Source organism: Suricata suricatta, chromosome 5 (genome assembly GCF_006229205.1).
Source record: "Suricata suricatta isolate VVHF042 chromosome 5, meerkat_22Aug2017_6uvM2_HiC, whole genome shotgun sequence".
Taxonomy (NCBI): Eukaryota; Metazoa; Chordata; class Mammalia; order Carnivora; family Herpestidae; genus Suricata; species Suricata suricatta.
In genome coordinates, this window is record NC_043704.1 from 19,907,410 (window position 1) to 19,918,583 (window position 11,174).

Sequence of the window (11,174 nt, forward strand, 5' to 3'; positions counted from 1 at the left end):
ACAACATAGGTCAGAGGAGGGGGAGGGGGGATGGGAAAAACATCTCTGATTATTCCCATAAGGACAAGCGTGCTGACATCCGTTTGCGCAGTGTCCTCGGAGTCCTGGCTTGGCGAGGGCTTGTTGGTGGCTTTGTTCTAAGGGGAAATGCCCAGGCTTGTCATTAGAACAGGAAGACTTGCTGCCGAATGCAGGCAGCTCTGAGGAGGCCACAGAAGGGGAACGTTCTGTGGATGGGAACGCAAGAATCTGCATGTAACAGGCAGTCTGAGGGGGCTGCCCTGGGATTAGCTAAAGCGGTAATTCCAACACATGCTCGTGAAGTGAGCCATGCCTCGTGCCCGTGGGGGAAACGGAGTGTTCCATGGAGTCCTATTGCAGTGGAACCGACGGAACCGACGTAGACCATTGTATTCACCTTAAGGATACAACATGATGATTTGATATGTGTGTGTGTGTTGTGAAATGAGGACCACCATAAATTTAGCTAACATCCATCACCACACAGTTACAATTTGTTTCCTTGGGATGAGAACTTTTGAGATCTACTCTTTTAGCAACTTTGAAATATACAATACAGAGTTACTTTCTTGGAGCCACGTGCTATTCTTGCATCTCCTCCATGCTCTTCATGTATCTCCAGAACTTATTTATCGTATAATTGGAAGTTTGTATCTTGGGACCACCATCACCGTTTTCCCCACCTCTGGCAACCACCAGTCTGTTCTCTGTATCTGTGAGGTTGGTTTTTTCAGATTCCACTAAGACCAGTATATGTCTTTCCTTGTCCAGCCTGTTTCCCTTAGCATCGTGCCCTCAAGGTCCATCCATGTCACTAATGAGTGTTTTCTTCTTCGCGGCTGTATAATTTTCCAGTCAATAGTCGCTTCCTCCATTGATGGACACTAAGGTTTCCACACTGTGGCCTTTGTAAATAATGCTGCAGTGAACATGGGAAGGCAGGTATCCTTCCAGGTGGTGATTTCATTTCCTTCAGATAAATCCCCACGAGTGGCATAGCTGGGTTGCATGGTCAATTATGTTTAGTTTATTCAGGAACTCCACCCTGTTTTCCACTGTGATTGTACCAGAATTTCAGTCTAAATTCTTCCTTAGCCAAGGTGGCTTAGTCCTCCCAAATTCCATCCCTAGACCTGGTGGCTTGGCCTCCAGCACGCCTGCTCTCTGGTATTTTTACTTCTTTGGGTTCAGGGAAGATGCTTCAGGGAGGCAGGTGTGTGGGTTCAGAGCCTTGCCACCAGACTGGCCATCAGTGGGAGAAGCCGTATAAAGTGCTGAATGTTGCCTCACACGACACCCAAGGGTGGGGAACGGGCAGGCTGTGTTCCCCTGGCAGTGGCGGGGACCCTGGTTCCATCACGTGCAGAATAGACCATATCCTTTGAGGGAAACACCATCTTCTTCCCAGCACATTCTAACTTCCCTGTGGAAAACGTGCTTCTTCGTTCTGATGACATTTGTGTCCATCTTCTGCATTTTCCAATGGTTTTACAGAAGAGGAATTTTCAGAAAATAAAACTAAGCGTTCATTCATTCAGCAAAGAGTTAAGTACTTGGGCCCATCTGTGCAGTGTGAATGGTACAGCAGGTAAGCACAGCCGCCACCCCGCTTACAGGGCTAGTGCACCTTGCGGGATGTGCAGAGAGTAAAGACCCCTACACAGCTCTGTCCTAATAGTGATTCGGGGGCGGGAGCGGGGGGCACGGACAGGTTTCCAGCTGCCAGCCCGGTCTGGCAGATAAAGCGTCACATAAGCACAGAGGATCTGCGGTTAAATATTTAGCAGAACATATTTCTCTAGTCTTAGTGCTCAGTTTTAAAAACTACATGTATATATGTGTAATCTGGAGCAGCATATTCTTTCTGTATGTTTCCTTTTTTCCTGTGCCAAATAGACTCTTTGATATATGCAGATCATCATTTTAATTAAAAGCTTCTCAGACCTCATATCATCATTAAATTTAGTGAAAACAGGGACAGATTAAAATGAGTATGGAAAGACATTCATTTAAGCGTTTCCCAGTTTACTTTGCTGTCTCTCCCTCCATGATGCTCTCGGATATTTTTTTTCCAGCTTACCACCACACTTTCAAGGAAAAAGGTTTTCCACTGTGGCCTTTTTGCCCCTTGCTGAGCCAACAGGGAGGGAAAAAAACATTTATTGTGCCGCAAGGACCGGGTTGCTGTTAAGTTGGGGAAGCAAACACGGACCGCTTTGCAAGCGGAGCCAGTTGGGCCAGGTTTGAAGCGCCACCTGGTGGCCGAATGGAGCATCTGTGTAACCTGTGGGCTCAGGCGGTGAGCTCTGAGATGTCCCCGGAGGAAGGAAAAGAACACCCTGCGCGTTATCCTTTTACTGTTCCATGTGTGTGCTCCTAAAAGACTGATTTTTTTCCTAATCCATTTATCCTCCCCCTTGCTTTTCAGGTCGACGCTGCTGTGACCCCAGAGGAGCGCCACCTCTCCAAGATGCAGCAGAACGGATACGAAAACCCAACTTACAAGTTCTTTGAGCAGATGCAGAACTAGACCACCGCCACAGCAGCCTCTCAAGTCGAACAGCAAAAACCATTGCTTCACCACCCATCGGTGTCCATTTATAGAATAATGTGGAAAAGAAACAAACACTCCTGTTTTCTTATTTACTCATTATCGCCTTTCGACAGCCGTGCTGTAACACAAGTAGATGCCTGAACTTGAATTAATATACAAATCAGTCATGTCTCCTCTCTCCTTACATTTTGGTCTCTACATTATTAATGGGTTTTGTGTACTGTAAAGAACATAGCTGTATCAAACCTAGTGCATGAATAGATTCTCTCCTGATTATTTATCATGTAGCCGCTTAGCCAGTTGTATATTATTCTTGTGGTTTGTGACCCAATTAAGTCCTACTTGAAATATGCTTTAATAATCGGTGGGGGATGCTTCCTGGGGGACTGTAGCTGCTTCTCTTGCCTAAGTATTCTTTTCCCCATCACTATGCATTTTTAAAGTTCGGCGTTTTTAAGTATCCCAAATGGTTTCGAGACTTTGTTTTCCATGATTGCATTTTACTGTACAGTTTGCTGCTTCTGCTCTCTTTGTGATATAGGAATTATGAGGGTACACATTTATTTCTTTGTGCCTGTTTTATGTGCACACATTAGGCATTGAGAATTGAAACTTTTTTGTCCATGTATCTTTGGATCTTTGATAAAGACAAGAATCCCTGTTCATTGTAAGCACTTTTACAGGGGGGTGGGGGGGGAGTGCTTTGCTGGCCTCAGATTACCAAGAATTCTCCCAAAAAACTTTCCGCAGGATGATTGTACAGAATCATTGCTTATGACCATAATAGCTTTCTACACTGTATTACATAAATAAATTAAATAAAACCACCCTGGGCAAGAGTTTTCTTTGAAGGATAACTATGGACGTTAGATATTCAAAGTAATTTGGGGAGGGGTGGAGAAGAGGCAGATTCCGTTTCTTTTCATCACTTTAAGACATTTTATTTATGGTAGCAAAAGAAAGTGAGAGGGGAAGGGCAAAATCAGGGAATGGGGAAAGCCTTTAAGATTTGTCTTCAATTTGTATACACTGGTGTTTTCGTGTAAATAAATACATTCTTGGAGGAGCACCATCGTGCTGGTGTGAATGATTCCATAGTGACTACCTTTTGATAATGTAGTCACGTAAAGCCTGCTGAGAAGCCTTCTGATCTCCTCTGCTATTGGACATCCAGTAGCAGATTTGTATCTTAAGTGCAAGTATGAGTAAGAAATTGGGGCCACCACCATCTTCCAATGCTAGTAAAATACTTCATTGACCTAGTTCAGTGTTTAGCTTGCCCCAAAGTATTTTTGCTGCTGTATCTTGGTCCTCAAGTTTGTCTCTGGTGTAGTCTGTTCGGGCTGCCCTAATAAAATACCGCCAACCAGCTGGCTTAGAAACAGCATCACCACCCTGGAGACTGGAAGTCCAAGGGCCAGGTGCCAGCTCGGCTGTGTGAGGACCTTCCAGGTTGCAGACTTCTCATTGTACAAGGTCACTAATCCCATTTTAAGGGACCTCCTGACTTTAGTCCCCTTCCAAAGGCCCCACCTCTTGGTACCATCACATTGGGCATTATAATTTCAACACAAGAATTGGGGAAGAGGGGGCAGACATCCGGGGAGACCATAGCAGTCCCAAATAAGAGCCGAGAAGAAAAGATTCAGGGATGTAAAAACTAAGACAAGCTGATAGCCATCTCTAAAGCAGATCTTCTGAACGCTGTCACAGCTGACATTTTGTAAGGAGTCCTTGCTTGTTGGGGCAAGGGGTCTGTCCTGAACACTGATGGATTTCTGGTCCACTCACGAGATGTCAGGAGCACTCCCGAGGGGATAATCAAAAATGTCTCCAGACATTGCCACATGTCCTTTGGGGAGACTAAGCCACCGCCATTTAGGAACCACAACTCTAGCATTTTTTTTTTTTTTGAGATAGCATTAGTGAGTGAGGGACAGAGAGAGAGAGAATCCTGAGCAGACTCCACACTCCGCACACAGCCTGACACAGGCCTGATCCCACACCCTGAGCCAAAATCAAGAGTCAGGCACTCAACCAACTGAGCCACCGAGGCTCCCGTAGCTACTTTAAAACAATGTCTAGGCACATGATTTTTAGTTGGAAAGGGTCCCAACTGCTATCCTGAAGGTCTAAGAGCATATTGACCTGCTGTTTTTGCTGCATTGTGCTTGGAATCAGGTGAACAAGAGCACCAACCTTCCCATTTTAGTGCCAGATTTAACCTTTTAAACTAAAACACCAAACACAGAAAATTAAAGTCATCCCATTATGTCACTACGCTCTAAGAACAGACTCCATTAAAACTGGTCTGAGTGAGGGCGCCTGGGTGGCTCAGTCGGTTAAGCGTCCCAACTCTTATTTCAGCCCAAGTCATTCATGATCTCACAGTTCTTGTCAAGCCCTGTGTCAGGATCTGTGCTGCTGCTTGGGAGTCTCTCTCTCTCTCTTTCTCTCTCTCTCTCTCTCTCCTCTCTCTCTCTCTCTCTCTCTCTCTCTCTCTCTCTCTCTCTCTCTCTCATACACTTATAAAAAAAAAAGTTTGAGTGTCCTGTTAGACATAAAGGCTATAGGAAGGTGCGGAAGGTACCACCATTTCCATCATATAAACTGTGGGTCCGTATTGCCCAGCTAGAAGGTAACCAATGGGGGAAAGTTAGTCTTAGAATGACGGCACATTTCTCATGACACCAATGAATTGAAACTGAACTTTCTCAAAGGTATGGGATGTTAGTCCCAGGCAACCTTCACCTCCAAGATCTGCAAGTCTTAGCTTTGATCGTGTCAAAGCTAATGAGGAAAATTTTAAAGCAGAGAGAGAGCTTACATAGAGCGCTATATAGCTAGAATTTATGGAAAGAAATGATACTGCCTAACAGTCTTGGTTCTCAGATTGAGGTATAATGAAAGGATTCTCCAGAAGGTCTGGGGATTAATCAATAGGAAATTTATCCAGCGAAAGATCAATGAGCTGGGGAGGGGGGGGGCAGGGACGGCATGGCTGACCTGATGGGTGAGGAATGGGGTCTCAACACGCTTTTCATTCGCATTTACTTTATTATGAATAGAATTCGATATTCTATGATATGCTCAAGGGTCACTTTGTATTTCTCAATTTTCTCTTTACATCTTTTGTTTGGGGCTTGAAATCTATTTTGCCATGAGGATTGCAGCCCTGCTGTCTTAAGGTTTCCATTTGTCCACTCTCTTTATTTTTAGCTTTGTCAATCGCTGCATTTTCATGGCATGGCATGTAAACAGCACAGAGTTGGGTTTTTGCTAGACGAGCCAATTTGGAAGTCTTTTTGGTTTAATAGGCAAGTTAGGCCCATTCGGTTTTATGATATGACTGCTATGTTTGCTCTGAGTTCTGTCATCTATGGTCATTACCGAGTGTGTTATATTTCCTGTGTCTCTATGGAAGGCTCTTAGCCCATTGATGTGTGTGTGTGTGTGTGTGTGTGTGTGTGTGTGTGTGGTTTATAGGAAGCTTTGTATTTTTATTCTAGTGGTTGTTTTTTTACTAATGGTTTTTGTAGTGCTCTTAAATCGCTTTTTTCTTAACCTTTTACTAGCTGTCTTTTCCAAATGATATTCTTTGACCCCCACTTATGGTCAACACAACAGTGAATGGCCTTACCCTGCTTTCCCCCTTTTCTTTCCCTTCTCCCATTTTTTTCAGTTGCATTTGTTCTATTTATTCAGACATAAATATTTATATATTTTTCTTCAATGCTTGATCTCACCCAATTTTCGTCTCTACGGTGGAATATGGGAAATGCTCTCTCCATCAGGTTTTGTCCCCAGCCATCTTTTTAATTAGAAACTGTTAGAATTCCTTAGCAAGAGCCTGTGTGAGGGGTGTCTGGCCGGCTCAGTCAGTAGAGCATGTGACTCTTGATCTCAGGGTTATGAGTTCAAGTCCCTCTACACGTTAGGTGTAGAAATTACTCAAAAGTTAGTTAATTAAAATAAAAACACATGGACAGTATCCCTGGAGTTCTAACACATTCAAAATGATCTTTTATGACCTTGAAACTTGAAATGCAGCTTCTTTTTCCTTAAATGTCTAGAAAAATGGTGCACCACTGTTTCCTTGCCTCATATGTTATTTTTGAGAATCTGGGGCCGATCTACTTCTCTTTCCTTTGCTAAGTGTTTTCATGTTTTGCCCAGAGGCTCTGAGAATTTTCTTCCTTTAAAGTCTAATAATTCAAAGTTGATTATACACAGTCAGTCTTCCCAGGTAACCGGGGCTCTTTCAATGTGTGAGTTCAGTTCTTTATTTTGGGAACTTTTTCTTGGATTCATTTTAAATATTCTGTTCCACGTTATGTTCTTCTTCAGACACACCAGTAGTACACACTTCGGGGCTCCTTTGCCTCATCTTCATTTCAACCTCTTTCTGATTCTTATATTTGTTTTCTCATTTTCATTCTCTTGGTTGTTTTCCTTCTTTTATTTGATTCCCTTTATTAAGTTTTTATTTGAACACTTTCTCCTGTGGGTACCTTGTAAGCTGTTCTTTTTTTTATTTATCTTATTCATTTTTATTTTTTTAATGTTTATGTACTTTTGAAAGAGAGAGAGAGAGAGAGAGAGAGAGAGAGAGTGAGTGAGCCAGGGAGGGTCAGAGAGAATGGGAGACACAGAATCTGAAGCAGGCTCCAGGCTCTGAGCTGTCAGCACAGAGCCTGACACAGGGCTCGAACCCACGAATGTGAGATCCTGACCTGAGCCAAAGTCAGCCTCAGCCGACTGAGCCCCCCAGATACCCCATCGTAACCTGTTCTCTATCACTGATGCAGTTCTGTGATTTTCCCCTTTGTCTTTCCTAAATTCAATCAGCTCCTGTTTCATTTCCTCCTGATTTTTTCTTGATTTCTCTCTTTAGTTTTTGTATCTCTGATTCAGGGTATTTTCCATATCCCCAGATGCCCGTTGCAGACTGTTGAACTGCATCCTGTGTTGCATGTTTTCTGTTCATATTCGTATCTGGGCAGGGGCCCCGTTAGGAACACATTTTTCTGTTCGTTCATGGACAGCGTTGGTAGGACAGGCCCCAGTGCATCTTGTTCCTGCTCGCCGTAGGATTCTCCGCTTCACTCATTTCCTTCTTTCCCTTCACGGCCTGTCTCCCAGGAGCACCCCCTCTTCTCCATATTTCCTTCTCCCCCACATCCATGGCTTCTCCAAGTCACCCTCTCTGCACCTGCACACTTTCGAATCCCTCCCTGTAACCAGCGAGATACGTTACCAAGTCCCCCTCTGTGCTCATTATTTTTGTACATATTCTTTCGTTTTCTCGTTTGAGGGTGGTTTTGTCTTTGTCCTCTAAGTCCCTTGCTCCTCTCAAATCTTTCCCCAGGATTTTCGGATCTCTCTCCCTCGCTGTCTGCACCCACTGTTGGTTTGTGGTGGCTGCAGCAGGCCAGCAGTGGACATGCTGTTGGCATTGGTTTGGATTTGTTTGCTTCCTCTACTTACACATAATTTGAAGGTTGCAGATTCTCTTCCTCTCAATAATGCTGAAGAGGGAAAGTCAGTCATCCTTGTGGGGAAATCTCCGCAGCAGTTGGTTGTAAAAGCTCCCCCAGCTGGGGGCTCCTGGGTGGCTCAGTCGGTTAATCCCCTGACTCTTGGTTTCAGCTCAGGACGCGGTTGGCGCAGAGCCTGTTGGGGATTCTCGCTCCTCCCTCTGCTCCTTCCCTGCTCACGCTGTCTCTGTCTTTCTCAAAAATAAATAAACTTTAAAAAAATGTTTAAAAACAAAAAGCTCCCCGGGTGATTCCACTAAGCAGTAGGGGGAGAACCTCTTGTTATATCACGGTGTACTTTTAATTTGTTTTACATGTATTGCTTCAAAACTCCTTTGGCTTCCTGGCCACAACTGCCTGGCTTCCTTTCTACCTGTGCCCTCCATGGAGTGCTGGTCTTTAGATCCGTGTTTCCCAAAGGCCCTTTCATTCTCCCATATCAGAATTACCTGGAGGCCTTGCTAAAAAAGAACACAATTTCCTGATCTCATCTTGGGTCTACTTAGATAATCTCTGGAGACCCAGGACTCCTCGTTTTGTATGATTTTTTTAATGTTTATTTATTTTTGAGAGAGAAAGAGAGCATGGGAGGGGCAGAGAGAGAGGGAGAGAGGGAATCCCAAGCAGGCTCCATGCTATCAGCACAGAGCCCGATGCGGAGCTCCAACTCACAAGCTGTGAGATCGTGACCTGAGCCGAAGTCTGACACTTCACCAACTGAGCCACCCAGGCACCCGAGGACGCCTGATGTTGGATAAGCAATACTTCCCATGATTCAAGCCATGAAAGGTCATAAGAATTGCAGCTTTAGATCCCCAAGGCTCTGGCCTCAGATTTCCCTTCTATACACTGTCCTAAGTACCACGGCCACGTGGAAAGTGTTAGAACTCACGTACAAAGCTTAAACCTCGATCTCTTACCTGAGTTTCAGGCCCAGATTCCTATTTCTGCTTTAATAATAGATGTTGTGATTATAAATGCTATTTGTGCTCATTGCAGATAAGACAGAACGTAAGAAGAAAAAGGATTCACCCATAATCCCACCATCCAGACAGAAGTATTCTTATTACTTTTGCATACACACTATCAGTATTTTTAAGTCGCATGCATTTACCTCACTTACCATTCTTTCATCTCTTGTAGCCTACATCCTGTTTTTCCATTTGCTTTAATATATGCATATTCTCATATCACCTAAAAATTTCTTAACTATTTTTTAAATTTTTTAGTTTATTTATTTATTTTGAGAGACAAGAACAAGCTGGGGAGGGGCAGAGAGAATGGGGACAGAAGATCCAAAGCAGGCCCTGTTCAGGCAGCAGAGAGCTCAGTACGGGGCTCAAACTCACAGACCGTAAGACCACGACCTGAGCTGAAGCCAAATGCTTATCAGACTGAGCCGCCCAGGTGCCCCTCTTCACTATTTTTAATGACCGCCTACGGATATCTAATCCACTTTCTTTGGGAAATTTTTTACTACTGTGATTTTAAGCCAATATCTTTGACCACAAATCAATGTGTTCTTTAGTTTTTGCTTTTTAATTAAAGATAGTTTAACATCTGCTTCAAGACTGCACACTTGAGTCAAGCTCTTCCTCAGTCTTCTGATTTGTGAAATAAGATAATAATGATAGTTTTCTATACAGTGGTCACAAGGATTAAATTTAACGTATATGAAGCATTCAGAACATTGTGTGACATGGAGTAAATGGTATATAAGCATTCGCGACTCAGGAGAGTTCTAAGAAGTAAAAGCGTGTTTTCAATTCTTAGTCTCTTTTTCAAAAAGGAAGTCCCACCCTCATCAGTAGTATACATGAGTGCCCTCTCAAAGTGTCACAGAACTAAGGGGACTTGGATAATGTCACATCTTTGCCAAGTTGACATGAAAAAAAAAGAGACTAATTTCAGCCTCACTGTACACATCATTTTCCTATGAGGCTGGTCATTCAGGAATAATTCGCTTGTAGAAGATTCTTGAGAGGTCCCTGAGGCCATTCTCTTCTATTCCTTTTTTCCTACACACAGATATAAGGGCTCTATATCTGTGTGTAATGGTGGTGTGATTTTCTACATATAGGAAAAATCAGAGCACAAATCACTATGTAACTCCTTTGCTTTGATTATATACGTTTACGCGTGGAAAACTTTTACAGATCATATCAGAATATCCACTGGGGCTTTTAAAGCAACAAAAGCTGTTGGTCACCTCTTCAGGTGACTAACAGGCTCTGAAGCTACCCAACAGGTTATGTCCCTCTCTCTCTCAATGTTTTATTTATTTTTGAAAGGTGGGGGGGCATAGAGAGGGAGACCGAGGGTCCCAAGCAGGCTCTGCGCTGACAGCAGAGAGCCCAATGCAAAGCCTGATCTCACAAATGGTGAGATTATGACCTGAGGCCAAGTCAGACGCTTAACCAACCGACTTACCCAGGCGCCCTGGCAATGTCTCATTTCTAACATTGCTCTGCTTGAAAAAGTTTTGGAGTGATTTCTAGAGTAGATCTTTTCAATTGTCAGTAAGTTGTCTTGGACAACTAAGTATTCTTGGATAACCTGCTTTATACGCCTCAGAGCATAATATAATTTTTAACCACCCTAAACTTACTTTTTTAAGTTTATTAATTTTGAGAGAAAGAGAGAGCAGGGGTGGATCAGAGAGAGAGAGAGGGAGAGAATCGCAAGCAAGCTCAGCACTGTGTGCGCTCAGGGCTCAATCCCACAACATCTGAGCCCAGATCAAGAGTTAGACGCTCAACCAACCGAGCCACCCAGGTGCCCCTAACCTTCATTTTTCTTAAGCTGAACTCTGTTTCTCCAAACGAGGAAGCTTTCTCAAACTTTCTTCCTTCAGTGTCTGACGTGGTCACAGCTGCCTCATCCTGAGTCACAACACTGTTGTGAAATGTCTACTGTATGCAGTCAGACAATGCCAGGGATGGGGGATATGGTGCTTTAAAAAACAGGTGTTTCCACTCTCAAGACCCTACCAAGTAACCACGACCAGTGATTATACACTAACAATTTTCAGTTTGCCACAAATCTGCAATTTGCATACGGCT

At 43.6% G+C, this 11,174-nt stretch overlaps 1 protein-coding gene across 6 annotated transcripts in view; it reads left to right on the forward strand.

Annotated features, from left to right (window-relative positions):
• Positions 1-3,404, forward strand: part of APP (amyloid beta precursor protein) — a 205,210-nt gene extending 201,806 nt beyond the window's left edge. For all 6 annotated transcript variants that reach the window (XM_029939098.1, XM_029939099.1, XM_029939100.1 and 3 more), the window contains one exon: positions 2,450-3,404. In XM_029939098.1, the coding sequence (XP_029794958.1) occupies positions 2,450-2,551 (102 nt within the window). In that variant the 3' untranslated portion in view covers positions 2,552-3,404. The remainder of the gene's footprint in view (positions 1-2,449) is intronic.
• Positions 3,405-11,174: the final 7,770 nt, after the last annotated feature.